Source organism: Martes martes (assembly GCF_963455335.1).
Source record: "Martes martes genome assembly, chromosome: 11".
Taxonomy (NCBI): domain Eukaryota; kingdom Metazoa; phylum Chordata; class Mammalia; order Carnivora; family Mustelidae; genus Martes; species Martes martes.
The window spans coordinates 103,192,354-103,216,337 of record NC_137899.1 but is presented as its reverse complement, the minus strand read 5'-3'; the positions used below and the strand labels follow the sequence as shown (position 1 = coordinate 103,216,337).

Genomic DNA, 23,984 nt, shown 5'->3' with positions numbered 1-23,984 from the left:
TTTTGAATTTATCTTTATGTGTGGTATATGAAAGTGGTCCAGTTACATTCTTTTGCATGTTGCTGTCTAGTTTTCCCAAAAGCATATGTTGAAGAGACTGTCTTTTTCCCTCTTCATTGGAAGATTTTTTAACTGTATATTCAATTTCATTGGTATAGAGCTATTTAGGTTATTTATTCTCGTATGAACTTGTCTTTCAAGGAGTTTATCCATTTCATGTAAGTTGACAAATCTGTTGGCCTATTATCCTTTTAATATTTGTAGAATATGTAGTGATGTCACCTTTCTCCTTTCCAGTGTTGGTGATTTGTGTCTCCTCTCTCTTTTCCTGATTGGTTTTGCTGCAGGTTTATCAATTGTACTGATCTTGATCCAGCCTTTGCTTTTATTAATTTTTCCCTGTATTTTCTCCTGTATTCCATTTTATTGATATCTACTGTGATCTTTATTGTTTTCTTCCTCTTACTTTGAGTGTAATTTGCTCTTCTTTTTTTGTTTACTTATTATGTCCCTGCCTGGAAATCTCCCACTTATGAGGTTTAGGCTAGACCTTTCTTTTCTCTTAGGCTTATACCTGTGGTCTAGCCAAGTAAAACTTCTGTCACCTTTAGGATAAATCAGAGTAATTAATATATATATAGTATTGCCTCTCTATATAGAACACTCTCTATACTAGAACACTCTCTCAAAGATTGCCTTCTTTACCTTTGAGATAGATAGGTTTTATATATTTAGTAGTTTAAAGGTCTTGAAATAAAGTATACCGTGAAAACAGTGGGTCACTAAGCTATATGATATTGTTTTCCTTCTTACATGTACAGTTGCTGTACAAAAACCGTGATTTTTTTTTATCACTTGTATTTTAAATATGCTCTTTGAATCTGGGGGATATTGCAGCTTTCTGTACAGACTTTGTTTCTGGTTTGTACTGGGAATACTATAGTCCATCCTTGTTTTTTATTTCAAATAAAAGTGTTCTGTCATTGAATTTGTCGTTGAAAATAATAAAATTTTATCATTTCTTTGAGCCTGTTCACTAGGTATCATCCAGTTATAAAACCTGTTTTGTTTTCTGTGTTGCAGAAATGGGATGCAGAAATTAATACTTCTTACTTCAGCATCCTTTTGTTAGCTGTATTTTAGCTATTGCCACATTTTCATATTTTGTAATGTTTTCAGTGTGTCTTTAGTCCCTTGGGTGAATGACTGGTAACTTCACTTTTAGTAGACACTCAATTATTACTAATGGAATGATATTTTGCTTTATGAATCATCTTGTTTGATTTGCTAAAACTTTTTAAAATGCTAATTTTGAGATACACTTTTTTTTTTTTTTTAAGAGAGTGAGGGAGAGAGAGAATCTTAAGCAGGTTCCACGCCCGGTGTGGAACCTGTTGGGCTCAGTCTCACAACCCTGAGATCATGACCTGAGCTGAAATCAAGAGTCAGATTCTTAACCTACTGAGCTACCTGTGCACCCCAAGATGAACATTTTTAAATATATTTCCTCAAAAAAAAAATTAAAGTATACTGTTAGATCAGAGTTATTTGTACTGCTGCTTCCTCTTGAGTCTTGATTTTCTTTCTTTTACCAGTTTGATGCCTCTCCATATTAGGTTGATCCATATGACGTTGCCAACCTTCAACCATTTTTGACCTGGAAAAACAGCAATTTCTTATGAGTCAACCTATTACATGTGCCAGTAAACTATATATAATTGCTTTGTATGTTTGTATGTGTTCTACCTCACATAGGATTATGCAGCTTATTTTTCTACTCAGCTAAGTGGCTTGGTGATTTTTTTTTTTTAATAGAAATCAAAACAAATTTTCACCACTGTTTCTTAAGTGCTGTTTAATTTTCCAGTTTGGATTTTCCGTGGCTTTAGTAATTCCCTAGTGATGACTATTTCGGTTGCTTACAGTTTTCCCTTGTAGTCTTTAGACTTACGACTATAAATTGCTCTTATGGTTGAGTCTATGATAAAATAGTAGTACTGTCCATTAAAACTGCTCTTAAACTTCTTTGCAATGAAAAATATTACTCCTGTAATATATTCTTTCTTTTCAGTTATTCTTTCAGTCATTCCTCAAGAACAGCAATACTGTTACTTTCTATTTTGAACTTAACCTATTCTGTTTCAGTCTGTCCTTCCAGGCTAGATTGTAAGGGAAGAGGACTGTATTTTAAAATATTGGCATTGGTCTCCCTGTTCTCTTTTTTAGTAACTAATGTAGAGCTTTTTCATTATAAGCATTCTGGAAATAATTATTAACAAGCCAGTGGGTACTTAGTTGATTTGGTGAAATTTAGCCATGTCCAGAAATGAATATCTATGGTTGGTAAATTAGTTTTGGCAAAGACTGAAATTTGGTAAGTTACTCAAAATAATATTTTAAAGCAGTGCTGTCCAACAGAAATATATGTATATCACATACACGATTTAAAACTTTGTAGTAGCTGCATTAAAAAAGAAAAGAGGAACAGATGTCATTTAACTTTAATGTATACCTTTTGACCCAACATGTCAAAAATTTTACTGTTTCAACATGTAATATATAAAATGTGTAAAATTGTTTATGAGCTATGTATATGTTCTTTTTTGTTTGATAGTGAAGTCTTTGAAGACTGGTAGGTAGGTATTTTTACTTACAGCACATCTCAGATTTGACTAGCCAGATTGCAGGTTTTAGAGTCACCAAAACGGAGTGATACAGTTTATATGTAGGTATATGTATGTATAAATACAGAGGCATACACACACACACACACACAAATATAGTACAGTTTCTTCCGTTTGTTCATTAAAATTTCTGGCTGTGATAGTTTATATTTTCTCCCTGCTCCTGATCCATGGGACTTGTAATGCCAAAGAGCGAATTAAGTAACCAAAGTGTCAGGACTTACACCTTTATGTTATTATCTTGGCAATAGTAATCTAATTTGGGATTATTACTCTGGGCCTTGGCAGAAATTGTATTTTATATGAATCCTCCACGTTTTTCAGGTGTACTGCACGTGGAAGGTGTGACTGTGCCCTCTGTGTTTTGCTGCTTACAGGTCTCCGCTGCAGATGTTTCCTCCAATAAGGACGAAGAAGAAAACTCCATGCACAACACAGTGGTGCTGTTTTCCAGTAGCGACAAGTTCACCTTGCACCAGGTCTGAGCTCGGTTGTGGCCTTCTGCTCTTGCGGCCTCTTCCCCCTCTCCGCTGTGTCCCGTGTGTGCTGAAGTCACTTCCTGTTTAGCTTTAGAGCCATATTAGCTAAGAAGGTAGTTTAAAAAAATAAAACTAGTACATTATTAGCTGAGTCTCCAGCCTAAATTATTATGTTCATGTGTTTTTAATTTCAGGATATGTGTGTAGTTTGTGGCAGTTTTGGCCAAGGAGCAGAGGGAAGATTACTTGCCTGTTCTCAGTGTGGTCAGTGTTACCATCCATACTGTGTCAGTATTAAGGTAAATACACTTGAATTTAAGTCAGTTAAAAATGTGTCGAAATTGGATACGAGTAGTGTCATGCTGTTTACATTTCTTACAATTAGTTTTTGTTGAGATCATTAGACATACGTGACAGTATTTAATATTTAAATATTGCCTTTCGAGTGTTAACATGAAAAAGTTAACTCTTCTACAAATCTGTGGTCTTAAATTGTGGTGGTTATCCTGCTGTCTCGAAAAACTAAAAATAAAAATGCATGTCTTTAAAAGATACTTTATACACTTATTTGCTAAGGCATGAAGTTTAGTTAATCCATTTGTCTACTGATGATAAAAAGTTGACACCAACCACAGAGCTTAATAGAAATCCATTCACTCACCTGGTCTCTTCCCCATGTTCCTTCTTCTCAACCCTCCCTAGTATATGAAAGGACATTTTCTGTTAGGCTTCTTGGATCAGTGGGTTGGTATTTTTAAATCCGGTTTGGAGCAGTTTTGGCCATTTCTTCATGTTTCTTTTCTGTTCCCCACAACCCCCTTCTGAAATCTTAGTTGTATGTGTACAAAATTATCTGATACTGTCCCCAGATCAGTCTCACTTTGTTGATTTTTCTGCAGTTGCTTTTCTGTCTGTACTTTGGTTTGTATAGTTTCAACGACATTCCCCAAACTCACTTAAAAAAAAAAGGAAAGTTAAAAAAATATTTATTTACTTATTTATTTGGGAGAGAGAGCACGAGCGCATGCTCGAGCATGAGCGGGAAGGGCAGAGGGAGCGAGAGCTCAAGCTGACCGTGGGCTGAGTGTGGAGCCTGATGCGGGGCTCACTATTAAGACCCTGGGATCATGACCTGAGCCGATACCAGTAGTCGGGTGCTCAACCAGCTGTGCCACCCAGGCGCTCTTCCCCAAACCCACTTTTGTTACGCAGGGTCTAATCTATTTTTTTTTTTTAAGATTTTATTTTATTTATTTATTTATTTGGCAGATCACAAGCAGGCAGAGAGAGAGGAGGAACCAGGCTCCCCGCTGAGCAGAGAGCCCGATGTGGGGCTTGATCCCAGGACCTTGGGATTATGACCTGAGCAGAAGGCAGAGGCTTTAACCCATTGAGCCACCCAGGCGCCCCGGGTCTAATCTATTTTTAAACCCATCTGGATTTTTCACTGAGATGATTGTATTTTTTTAATCACAGTTTTATTTTACAAAAGTTTGTTATCTTGAAATTTAAAATTTTTTTCTTCATTGAGTTTTTTCCTTTCAAGTCCTTGTTGTGTATTTGTTATTGTTAATTCTACCATGTCTAACATTTCTCATTATTTGTATTAGCTTATTATTACTAGTATTAGCTTATTGCCCTCCTTACAAGGATTTTTTTTTTTTTAATTTAGTAATCTTTGCTTGAATGTGGCAGCTGTACGTTTTGGCATTATGTTGTGGAGAGTTTGGATTTTGTTCCTTTAGAAAATGTGGAGTGACAGGCAGTTCTGTAGACATTCGAGCCATTTGAAGCCTCTTGAGGCTTTCTGGGGCGGGTCTGGAGAACCTTCACTTTGAGGTGCTGTTCTCAGAATTTTCGGTCTTGGAACATTAACAGTCTAAAGTTACTAAGGACCCCATAGAGTTTCTGTTTATGAGAATAATCATTATTGACTACTTATAGAAATTAATTGGGAATGTTTTGAAACATAAATATATAAGCATGTTTGTTAGGATATCATGTAATGATGGTTTATATTTTATATCTCCTGTAGCCTCTGCAAAGCCTCACTGTAAGTGGATTAAAGTGAAAAAGGCAAAGAACATCTTAGCATCATTTTAAAAGTAGTTTTGCCCTCACCCACTAGGGTTTCCTAGACCACACTGTAGTGACGGCTGTTCTAGCTCGAGTTTAATCTGAGACATGAAGTGTGGCCTTCGCGACATCTCTGCTGAATTCTCCCTGTCTCCTTCCCCCCACGAGCCCCCCATAAGCCCCTCACTAGTGTCTTTTTACTTTGACTGTTTGAGATTCAAATGTCTTCAGCACTGTGTGAGCTGTTACAGTTGTTCAGCTTCAAAGTGCCCAGTAGCTGGTCTTTGTCCTGGTCTTTGTCGTGTCCTTCTTTGGCTTCCCGTGTATGCAGCTCGATGTGCAGCCAAAGACGTGAGGGAAATTCTGCGTGGGCATCTAGGGCTCTTTCTCTCCACTGCGCCTTCCTTTCCAGGACTCTGTCCTGCCGGTTGCAACTGCCTCCGCCTCCCAGAACTCCATCATGTGCCTAAACTCAGTGAGGCCATTGTGCTCTGCTGGAGTGCTCCGTCCCTGGGCAGCTGTCCAGAAACGGTCTACAGCAGAATATTGTAGGACTCACCTCACTTGTTCTCTCTTCTCAGAAACCACAGTCCTGTACTGCCTTTTGTTAAATATCTGAAACAAGCGATTAATGCATTTTGTCCCATTTGCTGGTATTTTATGGTAGGACAGAGGTCTCATGCCAGGTACTCCATCGTAGTTGAAGCAGGTAATCTCACAGACTATTAAACACATCCATCAGAACTTACGAATGAAACCCTGGTTAATTCCTTTCTTGGAAGAGCTTCCGAAAAGACTAAACCAGTTCAGTGGGAGGAAAAAGAAAGTTGATGGTCGAGCTCCGCAAACTCTGCTGGGAGCTGGGGGACCCTTTCCATGAGGGGAGGCTGTGCAGACGGGGCGGAGCTGCAGGGAGCTCAGGCTTGGGAGGGAGGCGGTGGGACAGACTGACTGGAGTGGTGTGAATGGTGGTGGGCATAGTAACCAGACTGACGTGTGTGGGAGAGTGAGTATCGCTGAGTAACCCGAGAATGTGGCTGTAAAGGGCCACAGGGTAGGTGTCTGAAGTAGGAAAACTTAGTAGGAATGAAGACACATGATAGCTAGGCTCTGTCTCCCACTCCGTCTTCATCTGACCGTTCCTCTGAGCTGGAGATGGTCAGTCGCGTCCCTCAGGCCAAATCAGGCATACTGCCTGTCTTTATAAATGAAATTTTATTGAAACACAGCCATATTCTTTTGTTGACATATGTCTTCTGTGGGCTTCACACTGTCGTGGCACAGTCGTGTTGTTCACAGACCACGTGCCCCACAAAGTTCAGAGTATTTACTCTCCGGTCCTTTCTAAAAGAAGTTTGCTGCTGACTGCTCTGAGCCACCCTGCTCCTCCTGTCCTAAGCTCTGTCCTCCGTTTGGGTAAATAATACATAATTTGATAATCTGTGAGTAATTTAAAAGCATCAGTAGGCTAATCAGACTAATAAATCTACATACTTACAAATCAAATAGCTTTCAGAGCCTTACGATGATTGGCTGTCTGCTGTCCTGCTCGGCCTCCGCGCTTCCGTCCTGTCGCCCAGGCGGCTGCTTCTGACCCTTGCAGGGCCTCTAGGGGGTACCTTGAAGCTATAAATAATATGCTGTTGCTTCTGCTGTTTCTTTGTTTGATTTTGTTGACTTTTTGCTATGAATAAATAAATGCCAATTTAGGTCTTAAAATATACCTCTCCTCCCAATATAGTTGTTCTACTACATTCAGTCAGCAAACAGTGTTGGTTATGACTCGGTACGTGTTCACGGGAGACCTAAATAGTTTACTATGGCTTTGTCTTGGAATTTCTAATAGCAAAAATATCATAATGATTCATGAATATTCATTAGTTTTTGTTGTTTGTTTTTATGTACTGTAGAAACATGATCATATCAAATTATTTTGGCAAGTAACTTTTTCTGGAAAAAGTCCTGCCCGTTCCCGACACTCCCATTTCTTTTCTCCTCATCTGCGCTGCTAGCTTCCAGGTCTGTTGCTCATTCTTCAGCTCCCCGGGGCTGAGGTCCTTTGTTGAGGTCATTGTTTCCCACATTGCTCACCTTCCTTGCTCTTGGTGTGGCCCTTGTTTTGTTCCTCACGTCTTTGACTTCATTCAAAGAGGTATTTGGGAGATGAAGTTTGAGTCCTTGTATCCCTAAAAGGTATTCTCCTTCCACACTTAATTGTTTGTTTACTTGGTTAAGATTTGTATCTTGAAAAGTATATTCCTGTAGAATTGAAAACTATTACTCTATTTTAGTGTTCATAGTTGGAAAGTTTGATGCCATTTTGATAGTTGTTTTTTACTTATTTAGCTCTTTTACTTTCCTCTGAGATAGCTTTTAGACTTTCTTACTCCCCATGATCTGAATTTTTATTCTGTATTTTGTTTGCTCTTTCAGTAACATACCTACTTTGTGGTCCTGTCTTACAGATTCTGTTTTTTTGAGAGTTTTCATTTGGATCCAAGTTCATAATTGTACATGGAGTGGCTGCTTTGAGGAGTTTGTCAGAAGTATAGAGATTCTTGGGGCGCTGGGGTGGCTCAGTCATTAAGCATCTGCCTTCGCTCAGGTCATGATCCCAGGGTTCTGGGATTGAGCCCCACATTGGGCTCCCTGCTCGGCAGGAAGCCTGCTTCTCCCTCTCCCATTCCCTCTACTTGTGTTCCCTCTCTTGCTGTATCTCTCTTTGTCAAATAAATAAATAAAATCTTAAAGAAAAAAAGTATAGAGATTCCCAAACTTTCCTGCTAACTTAGACCTTGTGACAGAGGAGACTAAACAGAGTGGTGATGAGCATCAGAAGTCCCACCTTCATGACCTGAAAGCCTCCAAGATCATGAAATGTCCTTGGGATGTATTTTCTTGGGAATTTATGATTTACTCTAAATTTTTTAGATTTTTAAATACTGACTTTAATATATAGATCCTTTTGCAATGTATACAAGTTTTAGAAGTATGAATTCATGAAACATCACAGGTGGAAACTAGGCCAATACATTTTCAAAACTTGTATTAACAGGAAAGGGGACGTATACTTGATTCCTTCAAAATCTAGTCGCCGCGTCTGTAAGTGGACATGAAGTCCGAGGACGAGGTGGTTAGGCATTCAAGTATGTTCTGCTTTCTGTTACTCTGTCCCATTAGGGCCCTTGTGAAAGTACATGTTCCCACACCTGGGTTGGGCCACTGCTGATGCTCAGTACGTGTTACTTGATTGGCTCTTCCCTGCTTCCTGATACATACGCTGCGTCCTCATGTGTATGACATACGTGATCATGCAAAATGAGGAGTCGGTTAGTGTGTCAATCACTTGGATCGGTGGTTTCTTTTACAGATCACTAAAGTCGTTCTTAGCAAAGGTTGGAGGTGCCTGGAGTGCACCGTGTGTGAGGCCTGTGGGAAGGCGAGTGACCCCGGAAGACTCCTGCTCTGTGATGACTGTGACATAAGCTACCACACCTACTGCCTCGCCCCTCCTCTGCAGACCGTGCCCAAGGGGGGCTGGAAGTGCAAATGGTACTGCAGGACTTGCCTCTCCCTCCTTAGCCTCTCAAGTGCACAGCGTTCCCACAGTTCTTAAAAATTAGCCGCACCTGCTTCATTGCCTAATAATATATTGAGTATGGGAGGTACCATGCCGCCATTCAGAAAAATGTTCCGATTTGCTTTCAGCGATTCCCCCTCTTCTGTTCTCGTGTAGCTTCTTGATTATAGTAACTAAATAACTACGTAAATAAAATGAGACTTGTTGGGGGGTGTCGGGTTTCAGGTGTGTTTGGTGCAGGCACTGTGGAGCGACATCTGCGGGTCTGCGATGCGAGTGGCAGAACAACTACACACAGTGTGCTCCCTGTGCAAGCCTGTCTTCCTGCCCCGTCTGCTATCGGAACTACCGAGAAGAAGACCTGATTCTGCAGTGCAGACAGTGTGATAGGTATTGTGCTACTTCTTAAATTCCTTTATCTCTTGCAAGCATTTCTCTTTTAAATATAGCAAAAGGAAATTGGAAAATAACATTCTCCGTCTTAAATTTAAGAAGCAAGACTTTCTGCGTTCTAGATTTTCTGTCAGCTAGAAACTTACACAAGTTTCCTGTTTTGTACCTGCAGTTCCAGACAGAGATTTTTAACTTGAGGCTTTTAAGGGCTTTATGAATTCTTGAACTTAGGTACAGAATTACTGCCTGCATGTATGCATTTTTCTGTGAAGGTTTTTTTTTTTTTAAAGATTTTATTTATTTATTTGTCAGAGAGAGAGAGAGAGAGTACACAAGTAGACAGAGAGGCAGGCAGAGGCGGAGAGAGAAGCAGACTCCCCGCTGAGCAAGGAGCCCGATGGGACTTGATCCCAGGACCCTGAGATCATGACCCGAGCTGAAGACAGTGGCTTAACCCACTGAGCCACTCAGGCATCTCCATGGAGAGTTTTTGAAACTTTTATTAGATTCTACAAATGGTCTCACACATTTTATTTTCCTTAAGCTACTTTTTCTTAAAGCTCTGGATACTAAATGTCCAGATGCTGGGTATGAGCTCCCCGCCCTTGGTAGTATGTGAGCAACTTCAAAGTCAGGAGTGTTTTCTTTGGTTTCGGTGGTACAATCTTGTGCTGTGTTCATAGTCAGCACTGTACGTGTAGTATTAGCTGTAACGTTATTTTGCCAGTAAACCAGGGTTCTCAGGACTCTGCCTAGCGATTCTTTGTTCAAAGGCAAGGTAACTCCTTTTTCCCCGTGAGCATTCAGCCTCAAACACATGAGCTCTGTCTGTCCCACAGTGGGTGCCCGTCACACGGAGCCCAGACATGCTAGCTCGTTCGCAGACAACGTGGTGCTTTTGCAGAATTCCTTCGTGCTCGCCCTCGCTAGCTTCTGCTTCTCTGATGCACTCACTGTGTGACCTGAGGGCACTTACCCCGCCCTCTATGTGCTTTTGCTTCCTTACTGGTACTTGATCTCTCTCCTTTTCTGTTGCTTATTCTCAGCTCTGAAAGTTTTCGTGGGTCCGGAGCTGTGGTCAGGAGAAGGGGCAACATAGGAGGAACATCCGAGCCTTCGGGGCTCTCGGTGTGGCAGCTGCCACGTCCTGCTGCAGTTCTGTTCTAATGTGCAAAATATGGTCTTTTTAGATGGATGCACGCAGTTTGTCAAAACTTAAGTACTGAAGAGGAAGTGGAAAATGTAGCCGACATTGGTTTTGACTGTAGCATGTGCAGACCCTATATGCCTACATCAAATGGTAAGAAAATACCGTGAACAGTGGGTCTCTGCTCCCGTAACTCCCTTGCACTGTGCTGTCCGTACCCAGGGAGTGGACTTGCCTCTCTCTTTCATTTAGTGAAACAGTTATCCGGACAAGTATTTTATGAAAAATAAGTTATTTTAGTTGTAAATATGTTCCCCAACTTAATATATTAAAACAATTGGCTTCCCTAAAGAAAGTAAATTAAGCATGTGTTGTAGATACACAGTGTCATTTTCCCTTCACGACCCGTCATCTTGTAGTTCCTAGGAATACGTAGAAATCCGTGTGCTGCTGCCTTCCGGGCCTCCATGGTAGGTGTGCCCTCCACTACTTCTCCCTGGTCTTGTTAAAGACCGTCTTTAACTCTGTTCAGTGTTTTAAGTATTTACTTCAGTAAAATGGGTACAGAAGTAGAATATTTAATTATATGTAAATCCTTCAGTGTTCCTTTTCTGAAAAAATTACACAATTTCTTTTTTTTTCTTTTCCCTTTCAGTGCCTTCCTCAGACTGCTGTGAATCTTCCCTCGTAGCACAGATCGTCACAAAAGTGAAAGAGCTAGGTAAAACCTGCAGCCCTTTGCTTCTCCGTCCTTTACAGAGAGCACGCACATGCTGGATCATTTACACAGCCGACCTGCCGCATGTGCCACGAAACCTGCCTTTGTCGTATGAGTGTTCAGCCTAAGTTCCCTGATGTTGTAAATCATTTCTGTGATTGACATGTGTTATGTGCATCTTACCCAGCTTTCATGTGACGCTCTTCCTAGCAATCTCAGCAAAGTAGCAGTGAAATAACCACCCACAGTAGTCGTTGACCCCATATGTGCTTTGGGTTCATTGATGTATTACTGCGCTTAGTAACCAATTAGCAGAAAGTAAGGCCTGGTTATTGAACAGTGAATTTTTTTTTTAATAAGAATTAATTCAATCTCTTACTATTTTTTTTGTAATGGATTAACTAGGGTGGTGACTAATAGGATATTTTTATTAAACCATTGTTCTTTTGTCTAATTCTGTTTGGTATCATTGGATACAAAAACATTTGGATAGTGCAGAAATTTTAGTGGATTGCAGTTTTGTACATTTAAAAATTTGCAGGATTTCTTCTTATTCACCATCTCTCCCTGTCACTGATTATACTGATCCTTGGCTGTCCACATGGGCTTCAGTAGTATTCTTGTTTCTCTTACATAAATTGATCCTCACCTTTTAGTTTGAAAAGATAGTCTGGGAAAGGCTCGTAGTCACGTAGCAGAAGCATTACTTTTAGCGTCAGTGCTTTCTTTCTAAATCCTTATGTTGATAGATAGAGGAGAAAATGCCAGGTAGACCTTTGTAACCTTTCTGCTTATAATCCCAGGAAGTTCGACCACTCTTTCTTAGTTTCAGTTGAGCGCAGTTAATTATTTGTGCATTTCACAGATAATTGCTTTGTAGTCACATTCCCTTCACGAGGTATTTTGGAACAGCCCTCAACTTATCAGTGCAAATTAAAGTGGGACTTTGAATGTATATCCTTGGGATATTGTAATTTTAGATCCACCCAAGACGTACACCCAGGATGGCGTGTGTTTGACTGAATCAGGGATGACTCAGTTACAGAGCCTCACAGTTACAGTTCCCCGAAGAAAACGGTCAAAACCAAAGCTGAAGTTGAAGATTATAAATCAGAATAGTGTGGCCGTCCTTCAGACACCTCCAGACATCCAGTCAGAACATTCAAGGGATGGAGAAATGGATGATAGTCGAGGTAAGACTGATTTATTTTCCATTCAATATGTTCACAAGAATGAAATAAAATCGCTTTTAGAATACACATGTTTTATCTCAGGGTAAAATCTACTGACTTAGGTAACCCTTGATACGACCTTGGCCTTTCTAAGTGAGTTGTCTGCTTGGACTTTTCAGATTTTCGTCCTTTCACATAGTCTCTAGAACAGACTTATTTACATTATAGAAATCTCCAGGAATGCCGTATCTTTGAAGTATGACCTTAGATAGGTAGTATGTGAGCAACTTCAAAATCAGGAGTGTATTCCCTAGATAGGGAAATTGAGAGGGCTGCATTCTAGTTTGCTAGGTGGCACCATGAACCTCAGATGCTGTGAGCTCAAGTACCGTGGCTCAGTTAAAGTAGAACTTGGTCCCTGCGTTCCTGCACGGAAAAACCATTATTAATGTTCAAGTACAAATTTATGTTCACAGATGTTCATCATAAACGTACCGTTTATAACTATTTTTTTGATCGCAGTAGACACCAAGGATTTTCTAGCTGAATCCTTGAGATGACAAAATAATTTTAGTAGTATTAAATTCACTGTGAGTTACGTTTTTGCTTATTTCTGAAGATCACCATAAGCTTGTGTCTTTTAGGTTGGTTGTTTCTTTTCAGCTGACTCAGAAACAAAGTAATAAAGCTTCTGTCCATCACGTTATTCAGCAGTATCTGTCAGATCCTGCTCTGTGCTGGGTGTTGGAAGTCATGTCAGTGAACAAAGTAAACAAAATTCCTGCTCATGGAACTTACTTTTTAATGTTAGGAGAAAAGATTACTTTCAAAAACAACACATAATAAATGAGTTGATTACAATGTGGCAAGTGTTCTGGAAAAACTAGCATCGGAGTAAGAGGAATCCACATGCGTATGGTGGTGGGAGGCATCGAGTGAATTGGAGGCGGTAGGCGAGCGCAGACACGGGAGAGATGAGTGAGAGGCCACTGCATTGTCTGAGGGAAGAGCATCCCAGACGGGACAGAGGCCAGTGCGCAGGCTCTGGGCAGGAGTGTGCCCAGCTAGCATGTTTGAGGAATGTCATGAAGACCAGTGTACCCAGCGGTGAACAGAAGTGACAGCAGGAGGTGCAGAAATCGGGGGTAAAAGGAGAGAGAAAGCATGACTCAGTTGGTCACACAGAACCACAGGCTTGTACCTTAGGAGTTTACATTTTCTGTGGATGGACTGGGAGGTAATTGGAGGTTTCTGAGTGAATAGCGGCTTAGTCTTCCTCCAGTTTTTAAAAGTACAGTTGGCTGTAATGTGCCTAGACTACTGGGCCCAGGAGTTGTGGTGCGTGAGTTTGTTTGGGGCTGTTGCAGGAGGCAGGTGAGGGATCGTTCTGGCTGAGAGCCCTCCCCCTCACCTTGGTGTGTTTGGATCTGTGGGGTGGGGAGAAAAACTTTCTGATGGTTATGTAGAGCTGATGTTCAAATACTGTGAAACAGGAAGTCTGATTTTGCAGTTTAGTGATTTGTGGCTTGTGAAGAAATAGTCTGTAATCTGCGAGGAATTGATCACATCACCATCAGCCGGAGTACAGTGAAGAGTTCCGGTTTTTGTGGACAGTCGGTGTCTGAAAAGGATTCCATCTTTTTCAAACCTGAGAAATGCTGCGTTTCAAATATTTCTTGACAGTACACTTTAATTCGCAAAGTCCGAGATTACAGAATCTTTTAAAAGGTTGGCAAAACAGCATCAAAAAGGCCTGAGAAGGTTTTCCCCTTGACTACTGTTCTACACCACACCTCCACGGGAAACGATGTTTCCAGATTGAGGCAGTCTGAGGGTACATCCCCATAAAAATAACGAGTAACCTCACGCATGATGTTACAGATAAATACATAGTTGATTCCACAGGAGTCTGTAACGGCCAAGTGAACTTGGGGTGCTCCTGAAATACTGTAACAGTGCCGTTTGTTGTTGCTTTTGCTAGCTGTCCGCTGTTCAACCAATGTTTCTTCAGGAAAGTAAGTTATAAACAGTTACCTTAGCGTATCAGAAACAAATTCTTTGTGCAACAGAAGTAGGCTTTTTTCCTAATAAATGAAAGTGTCCCTCTCTCCCCTGCCCTCAGTTTTGGATAGCAAGGTTTTGGTAATGCGGTGGTAATTACAGTTACAGTTGGACCTCGGGACAGGGTTCTAGGCTAGAGAGAGACAGCCTTAGGTCCTGAGCCTGAAGATGTAACTGAAGGGAAGGGAATGATTGTTAACTGCAAACTGATTTATAATTGTCTTTTTGAGCTTTCTCTGTGTGTTTCCCCTCCCTGTTGCTGAGATTTCTTTTCCTGAAAGCAGTGCATGAAGCATCATGAGTTCTGTGACTATTTGGGGCCTTTTCCATCTTTTTCTAGACTTGTCCCACCTCCTGGGATGCCCGGTTAGAGCGGCTTAGTCGCCACTTGGCCTGCATTTTCTGTCACACAGGAATTCTGTATTTGATAGATTTTTCCAATATTATCTGTGCCTTTCCTTTTTTGCTTTTTTTCCCCCCCAGAAGGAGAACTTCTGGATTGTGATGGTAAATCAGAATCTAGTCCTGAACGGGAAGCTGTGGATGATGAAGCTAAGGGAGTAGAAGGAACAGAAGGTGTAAAAAAGAGAAAAAGGAAACCCTACAGACCAGGTATAGTCCTAAATGAGATATTTTAATGTAATCAAACTTAGATAATTTAAGAAAAATATAATATTGAGGGATTCAATTGTAATTAAATCCTCGAGATGAAAGGTAGCTCCTTAGCAACTCTCCAAACTAAAACTTGACTGTAGAAATTGAAGGACTGAACTACTTCAATATGCTTTTGAGGTAGAAGTTCCATAGATGGAGTATGTGAATACTTCACAGTAAATCATTATTTTAATGCCTTATCCCAGATGTGGTCCATTATATTAAATGCTTTACTATATTGGCTTTTATTTGTACTTGTACTTTTAAAGCCACTTACTTATTTTTCCTTTGATGTGTACTTCTGAATTCTTCTGGTTTTCAGCATTCGTTCTTAATATTTGTTTTTGAAACTTATTTCAGCGCTTGCGCAGGAGCCAGTAAATGTACAATTAGAAGGTAATACAACAGGGTTCCTGTGCCTCCTGAAATTTATAGTTCAGGTAGTGTATGACTGATAAAATTCTCTATTTTCCTCCCTGCCTCAGAGGTGGAGGAAGAAGCTGTTTTGCTTGTCAAATTTTATTTGCCTTATTAGAAAAAAATTACTGAACTGGTCACAGTGCAGAGTGTATATAAGCTTTCTTCAGGCGGTTTGTTAATGTCTATTTGCCGGTCAAATGAGACATCAGATGGCATCAGTTCAGTCTTTATCCTTCTGACTGCTTGTATTTTATTGATAAGAGTGTTCTAAATACCTCTAAATACCTTCTGATGTCCCGGGAGGAACTTTCTCACTGTTGTTTGTATTCTGCAAGACCTTTAAGGTGACATTCCAGAAGATGGGCCGCATCTATTAACCTAGATACACTTCACCCTAGTCACTGTATGAAAATCATTTCATTTCTTCCTAATTAAGAACCTTATAACTACACAAACTTTTCTAGACACTGCGAACTCCTTCGGAGCTTACATTTATTGCGTTTTTTTCCTCTCTGTTGCCGCCTCCCGTGGAGGTCATCCTTGTGACTGAGGGACCCGTTAGGTCACAGTGCGTTAGATGGCTCTGTCCTGTGACGGAAACTGTTAGCGTTGACTATGTATCGGACACTGTTCTATGTACTTTACGTCTGTCAAGCCATTTAGCCCTTATAATATATGTATGAGTAGGTGAGGGGCTAGCCGCTGTCCCTGTCTAACAGGGAGGGAACTGAAGGACTGGAAAATTAAATGACTCGCCCAGAGTCCCGTAGTAACAAGAATCACAGTGTGGCTCCAGATTCCGTGCTTTGAACTGTGGCGCTGTGTGTGTGTGTCATGTCCAGGAGCCTTCACCGGACATGTCGCCCCTGAAGTCATACTTGATTTTGTTTGGGTCGTTCAGTTTCGTATTCTCCCACAGCTAATGTAGTAATATGAATGATAATAAATGAGTTACTTAATATATGTTAAACAGGTATGATTTACTGTAATATTTACTTTGACACTGGCGAGAAGAGGAAGCGCATGCAACCTTTCTGTGCTATAACAATGTATGTTTATACCTGTCCGGTTAGGGGTAAGCTAACCATCAGGAGCTTTGACCTCTTATAATTTGCTTATTTCTGAATTCTTGCGTTGCACATAACAATGATTATTGATTTAAATTCGCCCATATTGAATTTGGGAAATGCCTCCAAGCAATTTCACCCTCCCTAGTACAGGGAGAAATCAATTATTGACAAAGTTACCCAATTTCCTTTTTGGATAGGTATTGGTGGATTTATGGTACGGCAAAGGAGTCGAACTGGGCAAGGAAAAACGAAAAGATCTGTCATCAGAAAAGATTCTTCAGGCTCTATTTCTGAGCAGTTACCTAGCAGAGATGATGGTATGGTACTGATTTTGTTTGATTTACCCTTTTCTTGCTATCCCTCTTGAAAAGAACCATCCTAAATAATGCTGCAGTCACAACCTTGTTGCTTCTTATTGGTCAGGGATGTGAGAGCCTATAGAGTTCATACCTGTAATACAGAAATTAGGTGTGGTAAGGAAAAGGTTTAAGTCCAGTAGAGTATATTCCTCTGAGATTTTTTTGAAACAACTTTCTGTTTTTCTTGAGTTAAGTACAAACATTGTAGGGACTGGATCACTTAGTCACACTTGTGCTTCCCGGTCATCTCACAAAAGGCCCTTCTTAGCCTGTCTTATCTCCTTGGTATGGAATTGGAGACTTTAGACTATTTTGTTGAAAGTGACAGCCAGTCCAACAATTTTTAAAAAAATTGTAGAATGTTTTAGAAATATGTTTTCCAGTAACTACTCTGTCATCCTCACATAGATCTTCAGAGAAGGCTAAATCATTGCTTAAGCCATAGCTTGAGAACTGGTTCTGATGAACATGTTGTGTCAGTGTGGTCAGTCTGTATGCTTTATGCATTTTAAATGCTTTCTGCAGGATGTGAAGGAAGGAGCTGTTTTCGGAATGTGCTTTGATTAGAGTTCTTCCATTATTATGGGGTGCGGTTTTGACCTGTGAATTAATGAAAATTACAAATTGTGTTTTTAAAAGGAAGCAGATGGTTTTAAAGGACTTTCTAACATGATTTACAATGGCTGTAAGACGCCCGAAGAAATAGGATATGTTCACTGAGACTGGTTTTGTGTTTTGCATCTTTCTGTATTCTGTCCTCTAATTTTAGTTCTGTTAGGTCAGTATTTTATCCCTTCATATGTGGCATCTAGAGTCATCTGGGGAGTGTTTATTGTGTTATGGGTTGTTTCCTTTTCTGAATTGCCTTTCTCGTATTTTAACACCTTCTAGATTCTCCTTACGGCTCGCTCCCCCTAGTCTCAGTGCGCTGTTACTTCTGTGTGTCCCAGTGATGCAGGGTAGAAAGGGTTAACACCTTCGCACATACAGTTCTCCTGCATGTCTCTCCCAGCCCTTCTCCTGGAGCCTCATTTCACTGTATTTATTGTCTGAGATACATACATACACGTAATATATTTGCAATTTTTTTCTTACCCTGAGCTCATATTCTGTAGAACATGCTCTCAACTTTTTTGAGGACCGAATTGAAGGTGGCTTGTTTCGGGGAATCTGCCTCTGTTACCAGAGGAACACGAGCTGCTACTGCCGTACCCGGGACTTCTGTAGCTGAAAGAATTTAGCTTAAATTCTTGTCTTGAAGTTTTTTGGTCCACCTCTGTTATAGCTTCAGGTTTCTTACACATTAGGGCTATCCTGAGTTTATGAACTCTCAGGGAAGATTTCCAGTTTTTGCATTTCTGCCCAGCACCAACTTCCATGACAAGACGACAAGCCGTTTTCTTTGCTGTTGGTGGTGGAGACAGGGAGGGGGAGGGGTCCTGTGGGGGGGAGGTGGGGGTTGGGGGGATGTGTTTCTTGTTGAACCAACCCTGAGCATCCTTCCGGGTCTCACCTTTATAGGAGGCACCTCTGGCTAATCTCTCTGCCTCCGGGGGAGAGGATTTAAACTTTGTCTTCCAGTCCCCATTCCTCATGAGGCTCTGAACACGGGAGCTCAGGACCACTGGATTTTAGCAAAATCATGGAGCGCTTTACTTGGTTCTGTGTGTATTTCTTTCTGTGGTTCCTCTTTTACCTGAACTTTTTTGGTCTTTGAGGATTCTTTATTTTCTGGTTCATTACTCTACACTTAAAAAGGTTGTTTAAAGAACGTTTATCCACCATTTGTAGTTTTCAGAAGAGTCAGTCCACTTACATATTTGGGTAACGAAAGTGCCTTCACTGGTTTCCAGAAGGGGTGTGCTGTTTGCCTTGGGAGTATGAGCCTGTCATTTGAGTGCTTACCTATTTGCTTGAAATAGTGTACTTAGTTATTTGCTAATCTCATAGATCAAAATTTTGTTTTCTTTCCATTTCTGATTGATTTTAAGATTGGGCATTCATAGTATATTTACAAGCATATTTTTAGATAGTAATATATTATTACAATATATATTATTACAATATATGTGTACCACAAAAACCCGATTCTCAATAAACCCCTGAACTTGGAATTGCTTAATTGAAGAACACATGTTTTTAAAAAGACTTTTGTTGAATTTGCCTGATAAACTCTACAAAAAGGTTGTTCCTGATAAGTTGCCTTTAGTATACCAGTAGCCATTTTCCCCAGACTCAGGAGCATGTGATTTTTCATTATTTTAATTTTTAACACAATGTTGATGTTAAAACAATTTACTGCTCTGCAAGTAAGGAAATACTCCTTAAGAGACAATAGTAAGCTCATATTGATACTAAGTAGACATGTGTTGTATTTTTAATGATACTTAAAACTTACTAATAAACTTGCTTTGACATCTTTTTGTGAAAAAGCGTGTTTGTCAAGTCCTGCTGTATACCTTAAACTTACAGTGTTGTATGTCAATTATATCAATAAAACTGGAGAGAAAAAAAGAAAAAGCTTGTTTGTTTATATGGATCTGAGTGTATGTTGCTAAGCTATAAAGTTACTTTGGGTGGATTTGTCTGAAAACTTTAAATACCACAAACTTACAGATATGACTGCTGTTTCAGGCTGGAGCGAGCACTTACCAGACGCTCTAGTTGACGAATCCGTTTCTGTTACTGAAAACACTGAAAAAATAAAGAAGAGATACCGAAAACGGAAAAATAAGCTCGAAGAAACTTTCCCTGCCTATTTACAAGTAATGCTTCGCTTTACATTATATTGTGTAGTTGATTAACAGAAGAAATGTGATGTATTGAGTTTTGGAAAAGGTTTTGTTACTTTGTTAATGTTTTACTTGTTTCAATTCCTTATTATAAGTGCCTTTTTTTTACCTTTCAGAGGCCCTCAAAAATTTATCTTTTTTGTGCCTTGATACTATTCATGAAGTTCTTTTTTGTCCCAGCTTTTTTTTTACTTCTGAGTGTTTCATAAGACATAAAAGGACATTTTGAACTGGGGAAAGCTCATTCTTATAAACCATTTGCACATGTGTGCTCCCCACACCCACGTCCCGCGGACAGACAGCTCCCTCGGCCAGTACAGGTCAGAGTGGTCACATTCAGTGAATAAAGATGGCTTTATAGCAGCCAAGTTACAGCTTTAACAACTGTTCACCACTTTTAGAGGCCAGTGATCCAAGGCTTTAAGTGGAATTGTTTCCGTTTTCTAAAATACACATCAAAAAAACATCCCTCAACATGAAGACATGGTTTTCTAGGTGTAGGTTGCATGAAAGTAGAATTCTCTCTAGCTGATCTGTAAGCATGAGGTCACAGGTGCGTTCCAAACCACGTGATGCTGTCTGGAGAAGGCCCGACACTAGAGATATGGCGGGGCTGGTCCTCTGCCTTCAGGTGTGGAAGTGGGATTGGAGCAGACCATCACAGGGTCTCCATCTGGTCTGTTCCCCCCACGGGATAACGGCCTACAAAGATACTGCTTTATTGCTTGAATCGCAGTTATTAGTTTTTTACCTTTATTTTCCAGTTGACTCTTACTGGTTTTTTGTTTTGTTTTTTTGTTTTTTTTTTAAATTTTGAATGTAATGTGTATTGCCTACAGTATTCTTTTTTTTTTTTAATTAAATTTTTTATTTATTTTCAGCGTAACAGTATTCATTGTTTTTTCACCACACCCAGTGCTCCATGCAATCTGTGCCCTCCCTAATACCCACCACCTGGTTCCCCCACCCTCCCACCCCGCCCCTTCTAAACCCTCAGGTTGTTTTTCAGAGTCCATAGTCTCTCATGGTTCACCTCCCCTTCCAATTTCCCTCAACTCCCTTCTCCTCTCCATCTACCCTTGTCCTCTATACTGGTTTTAAAATACATACCCATTCAGCTAACATCCAGCTTCTTCAGTTTTCTTTTTTGGTAGATTAGAAGTATAAAAATCAAATACTCATTTGAGTAAAAATGTCTTCTGTGTTTAATAAAACTTTTAAGCATAGTGTACAGTATGTAGTAATATATATAAGTACAAGTTTTTATTAGCTAATATCTTAAGGGCAGTGACCATTTTAGAGTGGGGCCTTTAAGGCTGGAGTGGTGTCCCGGGTTTGAATACCACTGTGCTACCAGTTAGCGATTTGATCTCATTCTGTTCACCATCTGTGTGCCCCAGCAATGTTGGGAGATTGAATAGGAAGTATGAACTTGTGCCATACGTGTTGGCTTTCTTTAATAAATGTTTTATTTTCCCTGGATTCCTTTCAAATACCCATTCATCCTAACTGTGTACCCCCTTTTTAAACATGTAATAGTCACTTTACTGGTCAGGAGATCTAGCCTTTCATCGCATCCGGTTTGGTTCCTCTCATCCCTTTCCCCTCCCTTTCTTGGGAATATTGAGCACATGACCTGCTTCTCCACCTCTGCCTCCTCCTGCTGACCTTCTGAGAGTGCTCTATGTAGGTACGAAGCCTTCTTTAGCTACTTACGAACACAGGAAAATACTTCGGAAAAGAGCTTTAAGAGTAGTCGATCTGATTTCCTGATCACTGCTATAATCTTGATCTGTTGAGCGGGATTCTTTCCGCTGCTGTCCCTCAGTAACACCTGACCTTTCTTCGGGCAGGGGGATGTGAAGGAATCCTTTGTAATGCTGCTGTTTCTTGGACATCTCGTGGTAGCAGGTTGTGTTTTTCCCCCATTGAGGGAATACATAGTGATGAAAGCCCACAGGGGTTCAGCAGCCGTTTCCCAGTTTTTCTTTATTAATCTTAACAGTATCAGGATAAACTATAAATATATAATCTACCCAGTAGAAATATTTACGTGGTCTCCTAAGACCTAGCTGCTGTGTGACCTTAGGAACCCCTGTGGTACATTTAAAATCTCCAGTTTGTTCTGGGAATCATTATGAAATCTGAAACCATATGGAGCCATTCCTTTATATAAAGTTAACAGAAAGCCATCAAATTGATACGAATGTTAACACCGTTGCTTATAAATAGCACTAAAGTCATCCTGAGTCACTTAAAGAGAAAAAGTCTTGCTAATCATAGTCTCAGACTTACACCAAAGGCATGAAATAAATGATCTCTCAAGTTCCAAGATGCTCTACTATTCTCGGTTTTTCCTAACGATAAACACACTCTTGAGCGGACCATACTCGACCTGGTGCTCTAACTCTGCTGATTTTCAGATTTTTCTTAGTGAAACAGCGTGTTCATTTTAAAAATGTGAAAATTTCAAATCAAATAGATCATCACCTCTACCAGACGTCACATACCTCCTTCCCCATCCCTTTGCAGAAGTTAGCATTATTAACAGTTCGGTGTTTATCCTTCCAGAACTCATTCTATAACTTATTTTTGCCGAACGGGAATAGTCTTGGCTTGTATTTGATGTTTTGCTGGACACATCACTCAACTTGCCTTAATACTGTATTTCAGAACTTTTCTTTGACAGCATAGCTCTGCATCCTTTTAAAAAATTGATGTGTTTTATAGTTTGGGTATCAATAATTTGTTTAGTCATAATGCCTTTGACAGACATTGAAGCTGCTTTCACTTTTGGTATTGTAAAAAATGTTGCAGTGAACCTTTTCTGTGTACGTGTCTTTGGCGAGAGTGTGTTAAGTGTTGAGTTTCTGCAAAATTGTTTTCTGCAAAGGACCCTTCTTCTAGACAGGAACACCTTACAGAAAATAGACTAGAGCTTCTGCTCTGGTTGTTGGGTTGAAGTGAAGGGGGGCGGGGCGGGTCCCAGGGGCTTCCTTTTGTCCTCCTTACTGATCCTTGAAAAGTTTTGGAGTGATTCTCTAGTTGTAAGCAACTCAGCTTGAAACACTGGTCTCTCAGGTAGAGGAAGTATATTGAAATGGAGAAATGTTAATATGAGAAAGTGAATAAAAAGCCAAAAGCCTTTAATGCTAAATTTTGTGCACATAGTATGGTTCAAATGACTATAAAACCCTCTTTCAGATTTATAGCATGTTCAGTCTTCAGTGTGGCTGTGTGAATCAATATGAGGTTACTAAATCTACCTGAAGTATGTAAATATTGAAGCTGTAGCTCAAACCCTTGTGTTATTCTCTGCAAGTAATCTATAAATACTAATAATACTCATTTTTTAAAAATATGAATCAGTGCCAAGAGTATTATAATTTTATCAGTTTTTAATTTAATTGTTGCCTGATCTCCTGGAATTAACTGGATTATTATGTTGCAGTTCCTAGAAACATGTTTGACATAAGTGTGTGGTTTTATTTGCATAATTTTATTTGTCTCCAGTAAAACTACAAAAACATCTTTTAAAATAAGGGGCAATCTGTATAAAGCAATTGACAGGTTATTTCTGTATTGTTCATATATTTCCGTATTCAATTTCTGTATTCTTGAATACCAAGTTTTTGTGTTAATTCTGACTTCTTGTCAAAAATGGCAGAGTTACCTGTTAGCATTTTAGAATTATATAACTAAATCAGTCATTTTCATATGTGCTTATCTTTATCTAGGAAGCTTTCTTTGGAAAAGATCTTCTAGATACAAGTAGACAAAACAAGCTAAGTTTAGATAATTTGCCAGAAGATACAGCTCACCTTTCATATAAAACAAACATGAACACAAATTTCTTGGATCCTTCCTTAGATCCACTACTTAGTTCATCCTCAACTCCAGCAAAACCCGGAACTCACGGTATGTGGAATAATTTACGACGCGTTCTTTATCATGTGACACTTGTATCCCTTGTAAAAAGCCTTCGAAATGCTTTAGTTTGGCCTCATATGCTTTTAAAAGTCAGCTTCTTGGAAGTATAGTATGTACGCCTTCAGTAAATGCAACTGCTTCACAGGTCTTTAGGATTTGGCAAATAAATTTATCGGTGTAACTGCCGCCAAAATCAAGTGTTGCAGAGGAGAATGCTCAGTTTATAATATGCCAAGGATAATGTAAAGTGTAATTTTGCCATAGTCGGTGAGTAATAAATGCAATAACCTTTGACTTAAGTGAGATGGATTTTTGTTAATCACATAACCCAAGGAAATGCAAAAGAGGGATGCTGGGGCCTGGCTGACAGTCTGTGTTAATCCAATGAAATATATTGTGCTAGATCACCGTTTCTTACTACCGACCGTTTGGGCCAGATGAACCTCTGT

The 23,984-nt window shown here is 39.9% G+C and overlaps 1 protein-coding gene across 10 annotated transcripts in view; it reads left to right on the top strand.

Annotated features, from left to right (window-relative positions):
• The window catches only part of KMT2C (lysine methyltransferase 2C), a 273,727-nt gene that overhangs the window by 189,688 nt on the left and 60,055 nt on the right, over positions 1–23,984 (top strand). For all 10 annotated transcript variants that reach the window (XM_080818342.1, XM_080818343.1, XM_080818351.1 and 7 more), the window contains 11 exons: positions 3,062–3,163; positions 3,358–3,462; positions 8,610–8,791; positions 9,045–9,209; positions 10,403–10,512; positions 11,015–11,080; positions 12,058–12,270; positions 14,794–14,922; positions 16,652–16,771; positions 19,448–19,578; positions 23,343–23,523. In XM_080818342.1, the coding sequence (XP_080674468.1) occupies positions 3,062–3,163; positions 3,358–3,462; positions 8,610–8,791; positions 9,045–9,209; positions 10,403–10,512; positions 11,015–11,080; positions 12,058–12,270; positions 14,794–14,922; positions 16,652–16,771; positions 19,448–19,578; positions 23,343–23,523 (1,504 nt within the window). The remainder of the gene's footprint in view (positions 1–3,061; positions 3,164–3,357; positions 3,463–8,609; positions 8,792–9,044; positions 9,210–10,402; positions 10,513–11,014; positions 11,081–12,057; positions 12,271–14,793; positions 14,923–16,651; positions 16,772–19,447; positions 19,579–23,342; positions 23,524–23,984) is intronic.